The sequence below is a fragment of the Eschrichtius robustus genome, chromosome X, assembly GCF_028021215.1.
Source record: "Eschrichtius robustus isolate mEscRob2 chromosome X, mEscRob2.pri, whole genome shotgun sequence".
In the NCBI taxonomy this organism is placed as follows: Eukaryota; Metazoa; Chordata; class Mammalia; order Artiodactyla; family Eschrichtiidae; genus Eschrichtius; species Eschrichtius robustus.
In genome coordinates, this window is record NC_090845.1 from 8,149,988 (window position 1) to 8,167,659 (window position 17,672).

Here is a 17,672-nt window from a genome sequence, read left to right on the forward strand (position 1 = left end):
CAAATCATTGAGTATATCCTCTGAATTTGACCAAAGTTTTAGAGGGAATTTGGAAAAAGGGAGAAAACTCCCAAATAAGTGAATTTCGCAGATGCAATGGAAGAGGGTTCCTGTCCTTTGAAGTTTTTGTTAGATGATAAAGCATATGGACCCTATCTATCTTGGCCACTCTGAGCAGGAGTGCACCCAGGGGGTAGCAAGGGCCATCGCTGCACTTGGTGATCCAATTCGGACTTGACACCTGGGGGATGTAGGTTTGAATCTTGGCTCTGCCAGATCTTAGCTTGTCCTCTTGGGACATTATAAAGTCTGAGAAGATTATGCTCATCTCATAAAACTGTTGAGGGGATTAAATGAGATGACAGACATAAAGCATGCAACAAGACTCTGTCACCTAGTAGTGGGTGCTTGATACACTGAACTATTTTAATATGCTATTTATATAATTATATAATTTAAGCAAATAATATATACTGTATAAAACGTGGCTATATAAGGTTATATCTATATAATAATAACTTTTTACATAATTATATATTCTACAATAATACATAACTGTTTTTAAACAATAGTGTTTCAGAGATTCCTAGAACTTTGAGATCATCTTCTCTAATAGCTTTCACACTTTCTAACAGTGGAGTCTTTTCCCCTTTCCTTCCCCTCAAGTGACACCTTCTGTGGAAGCAGACTGTCTGAGACGGAGCACAGGGAGGGGCTTGCCGCAGCAGGGGTGAGGGTCCCCGAGCCCTGTGTGGGTTCTCCCTTTACTCCAGCTCACCACGCCAGGACACCCTCGGGGCAGAGTGAAAACAGCTGCTCTCGGTCAATCTTCATTCCTTTTCGAGCTCTCAGAGCCACCTGGGTGGAGCTGAGGTCAGGGCCCAGGTCCGTGGCCTTAAAGTTGAACTTTCGTTCTCCGAGGCGCTTTGCCGTGTCTGCCGATGAGAGGCATTACAGGGTTGCTGGTCCCTCTCCCTGATGGGAATCGGGGCCCGTTTTCCTCCAGGTAGCGGCCATTCCCGTTGTAGATGCTGGTGCCTTGACAGGCAGCTGGCGCAGTGCCTGGCTTTACTGATGGCTGCACTCAGGCTCTGTAGCTGCTAAAAGCTATAAGGGAGTCACAACACCTAAGTACGAAGCTGGAGCTGATGTGGTTAGCATCTTACGTTGCGGCCTTAGCAGTGGGTGTGTGTCTGTACTCTGTGACCATTTGATTAGCATTGATGGTTAAGGAATTGAAAACATTTTGTTCAGTGCAGTAGAGTTTCATTTCTCTACGTGGGTGTCAGTGTCAGGTGACGATCCGTTTGCTGTATTTCTCATTCTGGAGGAGGCAGTAGGCCTGGTTAGCAAAGGCATTGGTCATTAACTGTTACAGAGAAATCACACTTGTTTGGCCTTGGGTTTTTTGTATGGAAATGATGTAACCCTTTTCTACAGACCTCATCAACCTATGTGGGTTGTGGTTTGTGACATTAAATGAGATGTATTGGAAAGCCTTTTATCAGAAGATGGATATAAGGAGATATTATTACATAAATGAGTCTAGATTCTCTCTGCGGGAAAAGTTGGGCCGCTTCCTTGACAGACGCAGTGCTGGGAGATGGATGGCCTTTGTTCCTGCCTTGCATTAGAGACTCCTGGTTCTCCATAGAACAGCTAAAATGGAAAAACACATGGGCAGGCCATGTTGGGATGTAGGGGTGTCACCATTCAATGTGTGGGGTCCCCCAGTGCATCTGTATCCGCTCTCCAAGGAAGAGGACTCGGGACCAGTTTTCATAACTATTTTGTTTGTTGCAGATGGCAATCATAGCAGTGCTGTTGAGCCCTGAAGCCCTATTCCAAAGGGAGGGAATGACTTCCTGCTTGTTCTCTCATTCCAATGGTGCTGATAGCTCAGATCAGCTCTGGTGCTGAGTTTTGCTGTGAGTTGTGACATTTGTGGCCAGGAATTTGTTAATGATAATCAAGTACTGGAGTTGGTGAATTTTTAACTTTTTCTCCCATGAGTAAGTAGACTGAGCATTATCCTGATAATAATAATCAGCACAGACATTATATGCCAGGTCTCTGCCAAGTAAGCCCTTTTCTTACATTTCTCATTAAATGGGAGGGACATTTTTAGTGTCTTCATTTGAGGCATGAGGAAACTGAGGTTTAGAGAGGTGAAGTGTCTTGCCCAGGGTCCCACTGTAGAGCTGGAGTGTCACTTGTACTCACCAGCATGCCAGGATGCTCTTGTGAGTGGAACATAAAGGAGTTTGGGCTGGCCGTTAAGGATCTGGATTTTCGGGTAACGTGGGGGAAGCAGTTTAGAACTAGGATCTGTGTCGTGGTGGATCTGGAACCTGAAATGCAAGCTGGTGACTTTCCAGAGAAGGAGTTCATTCTGTTTCTGGACCAAAGTCTCTTCTTCAGCCCCGAGGGCTTCCAAGGCTTAGGACTTAGGTATGGACGATGTGACCAAGGACGAGCTACAGGAGGCTGCCTGCTCTTTGCAGGCCAGAGCCAAGCCTAGTCTCGGTCAGCGCTCTGCTTCCACCACCCGGAACCAGGCCGTGTGCGCCCAGGGGTGGGCTGGCTGGAAGGAAGGATGGATGGAAGGAAGTTAGCTTGAATGGGAAGCATGAAGGAAGGATGAATGGATGTTTGAATAGAAGGGGAGTAGTAGATTGAGAGAGTGATAAATTAGAACCGGAATAAAAGAAAGAAAGACAGAGGAGCCATAAGAGTTTCCAGCTTTTGTACAGGGCGTCCCTGTTGAAAGTTCACTACTTTTTGCTGTTTCCCATGTATTCTTCTTGTACACAGATTTCATTTGTATGTTTATTTGATAGACATTTTTGACCACTAAGCCAGATGCTGGGGATAAACGAATAAGACATGATCCTGCTCTCAGAGAGGGAAATTTAAAATCTCAGGAAATTTTTAGGACAGTGAACTCGTTGCCTAAGCATTAGTAGAGGACACGGGAACCCTGCCTGGAACGTGCTCACCTGCAGAGGATATGCTCGTGGCGCAAAGGGAGCCATCCACCACCAGCCTCATCTGGTGTTCACCACAAACAAGGAAGGTCTTACGGGATCTTTATTTTTCTTTGTCAAAACATTGTTTTTAACTGCTTCCCACCTTTCTATGAAACTTTTAAGTTTTAGGTTGTTATTGTTTAATAGAATGTTGTAATCTCGCATAGAATGACTCATATTTCTTTTCGAACCAGGATTGATCGTAAGATGTCAAGTGCTCACACCAACTACAAACTGGATGAGGCGCAGGCTATAATGAGCGAGCTCAGGACCATCAAGAAAGCCATTTGTACAGGCGAGAAGGAGAGGCGGGACCTGATGCAAGTAAGAGGCCCGGGTGCCCTTCAGAGCCCACGTCCGTCTGTCTGCCCACCTGCTTGTCTCTTAACTTTATTTAAAAATTTAAAAAAATATATATATATGTATATATTTACTATATATATTATATATTTATTATATAATCATACATATTTTAAAGACATACATGTATGTATAATATATATGTATATAGGATATCTTCTGTATATGTGTGTGTACATATTTATAAATATTTTAAAATATGCGTATTAGTTTCCTAGGGCTGCCATGACAAAGAACCACAAACCAGGTGGCTTAGAACAACAGAAGTTTATTCTCTCCGAGTCTGGAGGACAGAAGTCTGATAGCAAGGTGCGGCAGGGCCGCGCTGTGTCTGAAGGCTCTAGGGGAAGCTCCGTCCTTGCCTCTTCCAGCTCCTGGGGGCTGCTGGCAGTCCCTGGTGTTCCTCGGCTTGTAGACGTATCACTCCAGTCTCTGCCTTTGTCATCACATGGTTTCCCCTGTGTCTCTGTGTATGAATTTTTTTCTTCTTATAAGGACACCGATCATTGGATTAGAACCTGCTGTAATCCAGCATGACCTCATGTTAACTTGATTCCTTCTGCAGGCCTTCCTTCCAAATAAGCACACATTCCAGGTTCTGGGGGTTAGGACTTCAACATATCTTGTTGGAGGACACAGTTCAGGCCACAACAATGGGTGATACATTTGTATTGTTAAATAATGGAAATAATTCAACGTCTGTTGTAAGAGTCTTGCTGTCACCCCGTTCTCTCACCTCCTGTAGCTGCTTTTATTAGCTTCTTGTACACCCTTCCAGTGTTTATACAGACACTTGAAAGTGTGAACACGTGGCCAGCTGCCCTCGCGGAAAGCCGGGCCTGTGCCTGCTGCCCCGTGGTAGCTTCCGCACCTAACTCTTAGGCCCTGTACCTTTTCCCGTCTCTGCACTCAGAGTTCCCTCCTTCCTGGATATGGCTGCACAGTATTCCGCCATGAGGACAGACTTCTTTTCACTGTAGCTGTATATTGCTTTATTTTTTTGCCCCTTGAACTCCTGTAGTTTCTGTTATTTTTAGAAAAAGCTGAGTTTTTGCAGAGACCCGTGCCGGGCTCCTATGCCGGGCTTCTGCTCCATGCCGGAATGCATCTGATGCTCTCTGTTGTGGCTTTTCTTTTCGGCTCAGCACACCGAGTGAGCACCTGGTGCTGGGGGGCATTTGTCTCGATTCTGTAGCATGTAAGACACAGAAGGACATGGGAGCAAAGCTCAGACTCGTAGGCCGAGTGCAGCAGGCGCGCACATGACTGCCTTGCCCGGCGGTGCTTCCTGACGTCACGGGCGTGAGGCTGGACTGTCCCTAGGCTGCTCGTTCAATTGCAGAGTACCAGACCCTACCCCAGGTCTCCTGGATTAGACTGTCTGGGGTTGGGACCCAGAAATCTGTATTTTCAGATGCCCTGTATCTCCAGGTCATGAGAGGTCAATGATCAGTTGTTAGATTTTCTCCGAGGCCTGGTAGCAAGGAGAACAGCCGCCGTCTGCCGAGGCCTCTGTGTGCCGCACTGGGTGAGGCGCTCTGCGGACATCACCCATGTGATCCAAGCCCAAACCCTGGCGTGAACCAGGTGGTACTTCACCCCAGGGACACGGAGGCCTTGCCCGGGACGTGGAGCTGGTGTCCCTGCCCCGTTCTTTCTGAGAGTGCAGAGCTGGCCAAGCCACCCCGTTGCCTCGAGTGGGTTCCCCACCACGGAGGCTGGAGATAGAATTTCTGGAAGAAGCTTCAGACCCCAGCATCTTCTCTGAGACGTTCCAGGGAGACGCACAGGCAACGTCTTCATCTAGTAAAATCAAATAAGTTGTTTCATCTTTCTTATATGACTGTAGCAATCTTGGCCCATTCCAAGACGCCTTTGTCTAGATCCAGAGGCAGCTACCTGGGGTACACTGCACGTGGGCGTCTAGTGTCTGCAGGAATATCTGCTGAACGTGAATGCTTTCCCAAGTCTTTTATTTAAAAAAAATTTTTTTTTCATGTTTTCCTCTTATTTTTTTAGATTTCTTTTTATGGGGGTATAGTTGCTTTTCACAGGTCTTTTAAAAATCTTAGAATATCTGATTTCTCTTTAACTTTCACCCAAAAGGGTTCCCTGTACCAGAATTTATGCTTACTCTAATTTTTGGCAGACTGACATCCATATAAGATGACTTTTGACCCTGTAGCATTATGACTGAAAAGCCAGGTTATAAGAATATGTAAGTATCGGCTGGGAGCTGTTTTCACCTTCTGTGTGGTACTAAAGATCTCAAGGTGGCATTCATCTCTGTTGGACTTATTTATTGATAGACTATTTTGGATGGAAATACTTTCCCCCCTCCCCTTTGCTCTATTGAGGTACACTTGACAAATAAAACTGTATAAATTTAAGGTGTACGTGATGGTTTGATATACACATCTATTGTGACACGATCACCACAATAAAATTAGTTAACACAGCCATCACGGCACACGGTTACCTTTCCTTTTACATGGTGAGGACTTGTAAGATCTACTCTCTTAGCAACTTGCAAATATGCGCTACAGTCTTGCTAACTATACTCACCATGCTGCGGACGTGAGGTTCACGAGATCCGGGGACTTATTCCCCTTACAGCTGGGACTTGGTACCCTTTGACCAGCGTCTCCCCACTTCCCCCAGCCCTCCAGCCCCTGGCAACTGCCTTTCTACTCTCTATTTTGAATTTGGCTTTTTTGGAGGGAATGCTTATTTTTTCTTTAGGAAACACAAAGGTTTAAAAAACAGTAAAAATGGTACCACAGTTGTTCTCTATATTATTCACATGCTGCCAGGAGGACTCAGTTGCCGTCTGATTTAAATTACTACGAGTTTCATGAAAGGTGCATGTGCTGATCGACATTTCTTTTGACTCTCGTGAGAATGGAGTTGGGGCCGGCCCGCTCTCCAGTGATGAAGCTGCCGACCTGGAACAGGAAGAAAATGGCCGCTGTGAAAGGGAAGAGAAGCGTCGCCATCGCTGCTCAAGTCTCTTGTTTCATTCTGTTCCAGAGCCTGGCCAAGCTGACCGATGGCTTCAGGAATAGCTGTTCTCTTACCGACCCTCTGCAAGAGTTCCCTCCCAGTGCAGGCGCGCTGGGCGAGTCTTCGCCTCACCAGTTCTGCGACGCTGGGTCTCAGACCGAGGTCATCGGCGAGGTACGCTCATTGGGCAGGGGGAGGAGCCGAGTGTGCCCAGAGAGAAAAGGACTGCTTTCGTGTGGCCGTCACCCATTTCTTTAAATTTTCCACTGTCCCTTCAAAAATGTTTTGGCTTTTGTGCCATTAAGTTTGAAGAAAGAATATTGTTTTTCACATCCAGCCATCTTGAAGGTTCAGGGGCCTGGGAGGCAACTGAATGGCTTATTACCTCTATCCTTGTGATTCGGATTCTTAAAAAAGGCAGAATCCTTTTGAGAGTTGAGTCTAGATGTTTCTTGGCAGACATATGACGTTTTTAGAGCATGGATCAGCTAACTTTTTCTGCCAAGGTCCAGATAAGAAGTGTTTGAGGCTTTGCTGGCCATGCAGTCTCTGCCATAGCTACTCAGCCGTGTTGTCATAGTGCAGAAGCAGCCGTTGGCCATATGTGAACGGGTGGGTGGGGCTTGTTCCAGTAAAATTCCAATAAAACTTTATTTACAGAAAGAGGTGGTGGGCCGGATTTGGCCTTCGGGCCATAGTTTGCTGAGCTTTGGCTTAGACCAGTGAGTTTCAGAGGCTTTGTGGCTGTCTCACTCTTGGGTTATACTTTGATGCTATTTCTTATTCTTCTAAGAGAACGTCAGGAAATTGAACTGAATTGAAATTAATTTTGTTTGGGACTTGGAAGAATTTCATAATGCCCCTTTTGATAATTAATAAAGCCTGGAGTTAGCCACGAAAACAAAATTGGCAACCATCATTTGAAGCAGGGTGGTGACTACTTAAAGACACTACTGTTGTAATGTCATTGAGTGAAGTTTTACATTGATTTGTTACAAATGGAAAAACAGTTTGGATGGCTTCTTTTTCTTAGGGCTTACTAAATAAAGATGAAATATCAGTGGAATGCAGAATGCCTTCCTCAAATTAAATAAATAAAAAGAAACAAAAAGAAAGGAAAACCATTGACTAAAAAACTCTGGATTTTAAATAATCAGCTGATATTTTAAAATGTCGACAAATAGTGCCTCTTTGAGGGGAGTATAATATAGGAAATAATGCCTCTGTGTCTTGGATGTCCTGAACTGCCCTGTTTGCTGTGTTCCCCTCATTGTTCTCAAAAGTACACTTGGACATTTTTTGACTAGGTATCTTTGGTTTAAAACAGGGAAGAATCTGTAAGTCAAAAATGTCTGGCAGTTTTGCCTAAAGATTTTGGCATGAGAGAAGGAAAGAAGTATGATACTTATTGAATTCCATGAATAATTCATTGCTGCTCAACATAAGGTTAGAATTAGAATTTTTAGAGACTCTTAACTAGTTTGAGAGCAACAGGTAAGATCGAAGGTTCTGTAATGATTTAGGTAAGACTTTCTAAAAATGTCAGGTGGGAAGTGGCTGGTTATACAGCTATAATAACTTCAGCAGTAAATTATCATTGTTTATGAGTTTACTGGGACTGGCCCTGGCAGCTTCATGGCTGTTACCTCAACTTAAGTAGTGGTTTCCATCTTCCTTTGACTGATGAGGGGGTCAAGGTGCCAGGTTACCTAAGGTCATGTAGCCAGGAAGAGGCAGGTCTGGGTTTGAATCAATGTCTCTGATCCCTAAACCTCTGTGTTTTCTACTACATCATGTTATAGAAAAATACATCAAAAGGGTATAACTGCATTAGTTAGCTATTGCTGCATAACAAAACATCCCCAACCTAGCATTTTAAAACAGCACACTTTTATTATCTCACATTTATACTGTGGATCAGGAAACTGGGCTGTGTCCTCTGCTTCAGGGGCTCTCAAGTAACTGCAGTCAAGGTGTCAGCCAGGGTTGCAGCCTCATCGGAAGGCTTGACTGGGAAGGGTCCACTTTCAGGCTTACGTGATTGTTGGCAGGATTCAGTTTCTCACAGGTCGTTGGACTGAGGGCTTCTGTTCCTCACCATATAGACCTCTCTGGCACGGCAGCTGGCTTTGTCACAGTGTGGAAGCCAAGAGAGTCTCCAGCAGGAAGGAAGTCACAGTCTTTTGTAATCTAATCACAGAGATGACTTCCCATCATCTTTGTTGTATTCTGTCGGTTAGAGTCAAGTCATGGGTCTAGCCCACTCTCAAAGGGAAGGGATTTCACAGGGGATGAATCCCAGGAGGTGAAGGCCATTGGGGGCCATCTTAGACGCCTGCCTACCTCACGTAGTTATCACTTTGAGTTAGTTTTGTGGGATGGGCATTGATGGAATCAAACATGCTTTTGGAGCCCACGGCTTTGCAAGCACAGATTTGTAAGCAGTACAAGCCTAACGTTGGAATTTAGCAGTTGGAGTACATGTTGTAGGGCTATGTAGGATCCATGAAGCAGGAACCTGTTGGATCTGTTTGGCTGTAGGCTTTTTTTTTTTTAAGTTAAAATGTCCATTTTATTCTCACAGAAGAGTGCAAAATCAGAGCTTAGAGGTTCATAAATAGCATTGAGAAGAGGTTTAAGAAATGACATTTATTTGTCTTGATGATGAGTCAGCTTTAGGGGTCTCTAATGAACAAGGTGACAAGTAGCTCACTTCCATTGTAGAGAGTTTCTGCAGATGTGGTGCTGCAGCCTAAATGCATTTATATTGAGGACACTGTGGAGAGAGGCCTTGGGTGAGGCTACTGAAATGTGTAAAATCGTGACACATCTCATTGGCGAATGCTTAGTCTCGTATAAGGCATTTCTTCTTGCCATTCAAGGCGATAAAGATATAAGGAAATTCCCCATTGACCTGTCTCAAAACTCGTGTCAGTGAATTCATCGCCACTCATACAAGTAGAATATTTCCAAATATTTGTCGACACGAGGTCATTTAAAAAAATAAAGACTTAGTGGCCGTAAGATATGGCCGAGTAAGGCCAGATCTACAGATGGAGCCGATTTACTGAAACTAGAGTCATATATTTCCAGGAATGAAGGAAGAAGTAATCAAGGTGAGCTGCAGTTACCTCTCATACAGGTCTTGTTTGTTTTGTTTGGGAATGTGTTGGCTTCAGTGTAATTGGTATGAAAATATTTAGGTACAACTAGTGATCGCATCAGAGCTCCTCATTTCAACTCTTGACTCCTCAGGTGAGGCGTCCAGTCCCAGGCTTTTCCGTGCCTTCCTTCCGTCCTTTCACCTTTGATTCTTTAACGGACTGCATAGCAGTCGAAGGAGTCCCGTAGCCAACAGCTCACACAGCTAGTCTGTCTTCTTCAGATCTTGTGACTTTTTAGGAGAACACCATTGTTTTTTGTTTATTGAGGAATGAGAGCATATACTACACTAGGCGGGATGAATTTTTTTGCTTTTGTATCAACTTTGAGGAATTCCCTATTTCTCTTAAAGCTTAATTTGTTGTTGTTGCTTGGAATCGCACAATAGATGAATATACTTCCACTGTTTTTTTTAAAAAAAATCCACCAGTGTTGGGACAGCAAAAGTCTTCCCAGCCCCACTCCCAACCTCCACTGACCAGAGGTGGCAACTGTTATTTGGTGTGTTTCCTTCCAGACCTTTGAAAAATGGAAATTGGGAGGCAAATTAAAATATTCTTCATTGTTGCTGGAAGTTTAAGTGAATTTTCTATTTTGAAAATATGTTTTTAATGTGTCTCCCCCATTTTTTTCTTTCTTCTGTTCCACAAAGTTCGTCTTTGATGATAAAACAAGGCTTGTGGACCGAGTCAGGCTTAACTGGCAGTATGAGGAAGCCAGAAAGAGGTAAGAAGCTCCTTTTTCAAACCTTGCCTCCTGCTTACTTCCTTTCTCCTGTGGAAAGCGGTTTTGCAGAGTTCCAATGTGTGATTTATCCACTTCTTATCAGAAAGCAGTGTCTGATAGAGTACAGAATTAAGGTTCCTCATTTATGTGTCGCTTCTGAATACATGTGACAAAATTTCATGTGCATTAAAATGTGAAACTCTCAATATTGCAAACAGTTATGAAGACGGGATTTAATAAAAACAGAGACTTTTCCGGCTCTCCTTATCCTCTCAGGTAGCTCAGAACCCCCTCCCTGCCTTCCGACGGAGCATCAGTCCCTCAGACCAGCTTAAGCAAACCTGGTTTTTGAATATGTGGCTGCTTGTTCCATAGGTCAACAGAAAAAGCCACGTATCTTGGGTTAAAAGACAGTTTAGAAAGGATTAGGTCAACGGGTGATAGCGGTACCTAATCTACATCATTTTGATGGAGAGAATTGAAAGTCAGTCGCTTCTGTTGACCTGTGTTGTCCATCACCCGCCTTCTGAAAATCGGGACTTGACCTTGTTTGTGCATTTTCAAAATGTGTCTCTCCCTCCCTCCTGGTCTCATCTGGGATTCATGGGCGGCACTGCCAGGCGGCTGCCGGCCTCGCAGGCACAGTGTTTTCAGCCTGTCACCTTCCTCCCCATGTGCACCGTGTTCAGTATTCTGACCCTGCCCTAGCTTTCATGTTCTTTTTTTAGGGACTTTCTCTCTTTTGTGCCTTCTGGAAAGAGTCTTAAAACCAAATTATTTCAAAATATGTGCTTCGGAAAGCTGTGAAGCCTATCTTTTTCAAAAAGGTTTTTTTTTTTTTAATTCTTTTTTAAAAATATGGAACGCTTCACAAAAACGTTTCTTTAGTCACATATGAACTGCTGTCTGGGGGCGGGGGGAGGAGGCACGAATGCCAAGCAGGGTGAGGGCGTAGTTCTGGAAGCAAAAAGTCGGGCCCGCTCAGTATGGTGTATCATTCAGGGATGTCTGGAAATCCGCTTTGTTACTTTTTTTTTTTTTTTAACTATTTTATTTATTTATTTATTTATGGCTGTGTTGGGTCTTCGTTTCCGTGTTGAGGGCTTTTTCATCCAGTTGCGGCAAGTGGGGGCCACTCTTCATCGCGGTGCGCAGGCCTCTCACTATCGCGGCCTCTCCTGTTGCGGAGCACAGGCTCCAGATGCGCAGGCCCAGCAATTGTGGCTCACGGGCCCAGTCGCTCCGCGGCATGTGGGATCTTCCCAGACCAGGGCTCGAACCCGTGTTCCCTGCATTGGCAGGCAGACTCCCAACCACTGCGCCACCAGGGAAGCCCCCTGTTACCTTTTTAGCAAATGTAAAAATAGCAACAGAAGCAGATCATCTGACTCCCTGCTGGAGGGCCGGCTTGAGCTGCTGCGGCCTCTGCCCAAAGCCCCTCTGCCCGGTCCTCCCGGCTCTTGTTCTTCACGATGTCCTTGCTGTGCTCAAGGCGGGCCCTGCACTTCCACGCAGACCACTTCCCCCCGCACCTGCTTCCCCGGCCTCACGCATCCCTTCTCAGGAGCTCGCTGGCTGGCGATTGTCAGCCGCTGCTGTCTCTCCTCAGTATTCCTCGGCTCCTTCCTGCATGTTTCTGCTGCATTGTGTGGGTATGGGAATTTGCTGTGTTGTATTAAACTGCAGAAAATTGACGGTTGCTACACTTAACATCATTGTTACTGTTCTGCTGTGACATTTACCAACCACAGCAAGTGATTTCTTTGTTTTCCAGAGATGATGTCGGTACAGAGTGAGGTAACTTTTTAAATATCGAGATAATACATTTGGGGGGAAAGTCCATTATTTAAGAAAATTATGCAGGGGAGGACACTGCACTTCATCAGTATCTTCTAAATGGAAGGAGTATTTCAAGGTCACCAGAACCTTGTTAGGAAATGCACTGCAGCTGCAGAGGAGGGTCCTGTCCCCAGCGCTTCAACCTTTGTGGGACAGTAGGGGCTTCTCAGAAACGCCTTTCTGGGCTGCGTTGGCCGCATTTAGAAATCAGAGATGCGTTGTAAAGACGTCCTGGGTTGGCTCACACAAGCACTGCCTTGTTCTTTTCCCACTAGCACAATGGTTCCCAATTGTGGGGTGGGGAATGGGGGAGGGGTACGACGGCCCGACTTCACCCCCCCCACCCCCGCCCCACCGGTGGACTTCTGGCCATGTCTAGAGATGTTGTTAGTTGTCACAGCTCTGGGGTGGGCGCTCCTGGCATCTAGTGGGTGGAGACCAGGGACGCTGCTCAACATCCTACAGCGCACAGGACGGCCCCCAGCAGAGAGTCATCCAAATGTCACTAGTGCTGAGGCCGAGGACCCCTGCCCTGTGCTGGAGGACTGTGACGTCTTAGCCGGGCCATCTCTGCCTCATTTCCCCATGGCAGATCTGTGTGGGTGACCCCAGCAGCTTCACACACACCCCGCAGCAGTGGGCAGAGAAGCTGCTGGAAGGCTGGGAGATTATACTTCTGCCCAGCACCTGCCCTGTTCCAGGTATTTCAAAGAAATTCTGTGGTTTATGTGATGTCATAAAGACATATGGTCTTTGGGACTTCCCTGGCGGTCCAGTGGTTAAGACTCCGTGCTTCCAGTGCAGGGGGTGCGGGTTCATTCCCTAGTCGGGGAACTAACATCCCACATGCCGTGCAGCTCGGCCAAAAAAAATTAAAAAAATATGGTCTTTAACCTGTTTGGGAGATAAACTCCCCCACAGCTAACAGAAATATGTGAGGATGCCAGTGGTTCTGCCTGGGGGTGGGGATACCCCAGGCAGTATCTGGGGGGGGGGGCGGTGTGCACACACACTACATATATGTATAGACACAGGGTTCAGAAACATGCACATATATGCTTGTACATCTGTGTACACATAAATAATACATGAATACATTGTTTTTGTCAAAGATGCGATCAATAGACACCTCCCATCTTATCCTCCTCTCTAATCCTACCTCTCACCATTAATGATTTGCTGTGAAACCTTCCAGTTTTTACCTAAACATTTAAATAAATTAAGCTCAATATAGTCAAATACAGTATATGATGCATAGCTTTTATAATGGTTATAGCCATCTTCTACGGATGGACATCTAGATGATTCCAGTTTTTCCTTTTCACAAATGGTGCACATCTATTTACAGTCCCCAGCCTTGCAGAGATGGCTGTTTCCTTCGACAGATACATAGCAAGGAAATGTATGGGTCTAAAGACATGTACATTCAAAGTTCGGATAGATACCAGTGAATCGTCTTCCAAAATAACTTACACACTTTACACTGCCACCGATGGCGATTGAGAGCCCTGATTTCTGTGTCTCCTCATCATCGTTAAATATCACCATTCTTTGTAAATTTTACTGGAGTGATGGGCAAAGACGTTCTCTCAGTTGTCATGTGCTTTTTCCCTGGTGAGAATGGTGCACTTTTGCAGTGATGGTGCAGTTCAGCATAATTTTGTGTGACTTTTGGTTAGTTAAATTGCCAGGTCTGAATTTTTTTTCAGACAAGTGCTCCTTTCAAAACATGTTAGATCCCATCATCCGCTAAGGGGTGGGGGCGGGTTTTGCGCCCCCTCGGGGGATGTTTTTGGTTCTCGTGACTGGAGAGAGGGTACTGCTGGCATCCGGGGCGGGGGGGGGGGGCCCAAGGACGCCGCTAAACCACCCACAGTGCACAGGACGGCCCCCACAGCAAACATGTGGGTGGCCCAGAGTTTCTTTTTGCCTTCGAGAAACCGTACTCTTGAGCTTCTTATCTTGCTCCGAAATCCCTACTGTGTGTGGACATCAGGGGCTCAGGAGCAGGTCTTCCACTGACTCAGGGCATTAGCCTCGTCCAGCCACGTTGGCCCCCTTGCATGTCAGGCCTCAAACCTGCCAGGCACGCTCCTGATTTAGTGCTTGGAGTTGGCAGAATAATGCTGCCCCAGATGTCCTAATCCCCAAACCTGTGACTCTTTGCCTTCCATGGCAGAAGGAACTTTGCAGATGGCCTCAAGCTAGAGATCTTGAGATGGGGAGATGACCCTGGATTATCTAGATAGGCTCAATGTAATCACAAGGGTCCCTATAAGAGGGAGAAGCAGAGAAGGAGATGTGAGGGTGGCAGAGATCAGAGTGATTCAGGGCCTCGAGCCAAGGAATGTGGGCAGCCCTTGGAAACAGCTGCGAAATGGATTCTTCCCGAAGCCTCCAGAAGGATCACAGCCCTGCTCGCCCATTTTTGACTTCTGACATCTGGAACTGTAAGGTAATCATGTGTGTGTTGTTTTAAGCCACCAAGTTTGTGGTAATTTGTTACAGAAACAAAAGGAAACTAATACAGTGCCCTTGGCCCTCGCTGTTTCCTCTGCCTGCAATGGAATGCTTTGCCTCAAATGGTCACGTGGCCTCTGCTCTCCTTCTGGTCACTGTGTCAGAGACACTTCTCTGATCATCCTGAATAAAGTTGCCCTCCCATCCCCACCCCCATCACCCTGATTCTCCCAGCAAATGTAATCACCCAACCTGTTCTGTACTTATGTGTTTGCTTTTTTATCGTCTGTCTTTCCCTGCGAGAATGGGAAGCCCATGAGGGCAGGGGTTTTTGTCTGTTTAGGTCATTGCTATAATTCCAGCAGCTGAGTACCTGGTGAATATTTATTGAATGAGTAAACAGGGGTCTGCTTTGGTCACACTTAATCTTTGGCCTTCACCCCTGCGAGTGGGCGAGTGGACAGAGTCCTGGGGCCCAGTCAGCTCCAGGCCAACTGCTGTGTTCCTGGCTCCCTTCCCCAAGGCCCTCGTCCTGGTGTGAGCCTTGGGATATTTCCCCTTGACTTAAGAGGAGAAAGGGCATCTAGACATGCATGTCTTTAGGGATCTGACGGAGGCAGGGCACAGTCACCTCATACATCATCATTCCAAGCTCGGCTTATGCTTCCTGGGCCTTCATGGTCATTGGAAAGGGCTTGTGGTCTTGGACCCCCCTGTAATGCGTCCTGTTCTTGGGTGTTGGAGAAAATGGCATTGGAGCTGGGCCCTGAGGGATGCTGGAATTCCGGCTGCCCGTATGTTGAGGAAGGGCTTTCTCAGTCCAGGGGGAGCAGGGATCAGGGCGGAAAGTTGTATAATGGCAAGTTTCTTAGGGGTCAGGGAAGAACGGCCCCTGAGAGAGTTCTCTGGGGCTCGCTTTATGGTCGACCACTTAGAAGATGGATCTCAGTCTTTGATAATCAGTTCGGTGCTTTCATTGGACCTTCTCCTGCTTAAAAACATCCTTGAAGCATTCTTGTTGTTGCCAAGTCGTTGATTACAGCACCCTGTGTTTGGCAGTCTGGATCTGGTCCCCTGACGTGGTGGCAGTACCTGGCTCCAGTCCCCGTGGGGTAATCATATTTGGCCTCCAGTCACTGAAATTGCTTACAGTTAAGGCTTAACTGGAAAGTGAGTGAGTTCCTGACTTGTAACCTACTCAGCTGTGGTCCTACAAGTGCCAGCCACATCTGGCAAGACGCTAGACTCAATACCCCTTGTAGTGTGGTCAGGACAACCCTACGATCCCCGCTCCTGGTATACATGTGACAGTTAGGGAGGGTCAAGGTCATCAGGGGTCAGGAGCATAGCCACCCAGCACCAGGTCAGGGCTTTTATTCCAGTTGCCTTTTCTGGGTGTTTTTTCAGACTGCCGCTAAATGAGACACATGATTAGAACAGCGTAGACGTGGGAAGGGAGCAACAGCAAGCAGGTCTTTGCCAAGAACTAAATCTAGAACCAACGTTAATGTTCCAAAACCTGAGTAATGAGGACCACAGTCAAAGCACAGTGGCTTTGAGGTTCTGTCCAGGGACTCTCCACATGGCCACCTCCATGACCAGCATCATTGGAGAAGGGTGTCCCACATACAGGAAAGCATCATGTCCCCCCGTTCACCCACCGGTGCGTGGAAGAGAAGGCGTCACTTCTAAAGGCAGTGTTAGCACAGAAAAACGCATCCTTCCCTGCTCTTCCACTCCAAGGCTTTCATTATTTTAGTGCCACGTTCAGCGTTCTGTCTTTTCCTTCTGCTGCCCCACCCTTAGACGTCAGTCTCCCAGCTCCCATTTCTGAAATCATTCCATCCTGCGAAGTTTAGCTTTCCTACCCTCTGCAAAACCTCCTGGGCTTTGCTACTTCTAAGTGGAGAGAAGTTGAAGCACTTATGTATTTCCTTGTATATCTAGATTCAAGATTGTTTCTCAGAGTTGGGAAATCGTCAAAATGCAATAAATGTTCTGGACAATGAGGGTTTCATGTACATTCAGATTTAAAGGAAGTTTATGGAAGTGGAACTCATAATTCCAAGCAGTGGTATGATTTCTAGAGAATTCTCTAGACCAAACCACCACTATCATGGTGACTAGTTTTGTGTTTTCAACTCTAGGTCATGTGAAATGTACCCAAACAACTGCTTATTCCTTTCCCTTTAGGAACATGGCTTTGGATTCCCAAGGCAGACCTTATGATAGGAATGTTTTCACATTATTGGTTAAAAATTTGAGAATTTTTCAAAGCCAGTTTGGAGGAGCTAGTCTTCTTGAAGCAATCCTGATGACGCAGATGGCTCCTTATTTTTAACCTAAGAGCACTTGTTCCAGAAACTGGAACTGTACAGTGCACAAACTAGCTGTTTCCATAGAAACACTCGCGTTCCTGATAGGAACAAAACATTCGGCCCGTCCGGTTTCTCCGTGTCTCAGTGTTTGTTGCCAGGATGGGCCCTGCTGTTCTTCCGTTGTCACTGGTGTAGTATTAGGGTTCCAGCTGAATTTGATCAGTCCCTTGGATTTTCCCTTCATTTCTCTAGTGACTGTGTGTTTGGGTTTGGGAGTGGGGCACGGCTGTGAGAAACAAAGGAACGCATCTTCTCCATTCAGGCCAAGAGAAAGAAGCCTGGAGACGATCTGCTTTTCATTTAAAGAAGTCGCTCTCTGAAGATCTGTTCGTTCAGAGGGGACAAGATGTGAGGGCAGGGAGGGATGTTGGGGTATTCGTAGGCCCTTCTTACGCCACACTTCTAGGTTCAGACTCCGTGAATCTCCAATGTAGGATAAAGAGTTGAGCCGAATGGACACTGGTTTATCGATATTTAGTTCAGTGAGCTGAAGTGATATCACCATCCATCTGACTCAGATCTCAGCTGAGACTTGGTGAACTTTTGCTTTTCATTTGAATGGATATTTGCAAAAAAGAAAACTAAGGAGAGAAAACATAAAAGTATCAAATCTGTAGCTGCAATTGACATCTGAAGGCACGAGGCTCCAAGCTGGCACCGTGTCCTGGAACATGGCATTGGGATCCACCACGTCCCATCACGACCAGTCAGGGCC

At 46.1% G+C, this 17,672-nt stretch overlaps 1 protein-coding gene across 4 annotated transcripts in view; it reads left to right on the top strand.

The window, feature by feature from the left end:
- Positions 1–17,672, top strand: part of WWC3 (WWC family member 3) — a 129,046-nt gene that overhangs the window by 68,124 nt on the left and 43,250 nt on the right. For all 4 annotated transcript variants that reach the window (XM_068534192.1, XM_068534194.1, XM_068534193.1 and 1 more), the window contains 3 exons: positions 3,224–3,353; positions 6,420–6,566; positions 10,207–10,280. In XM_068534192.1, coding sequence (XP_068390293.1) covers positions 3,224–3,353; positions 6,420–6,566; positions 10,207–10,280 — 351 coding nt within the window. The remainder of the gene's footprint in view (positions 1–3,223; positions 3,354–6,419; positions 6,567–10,206; positions 10,281–17,672) is intronic.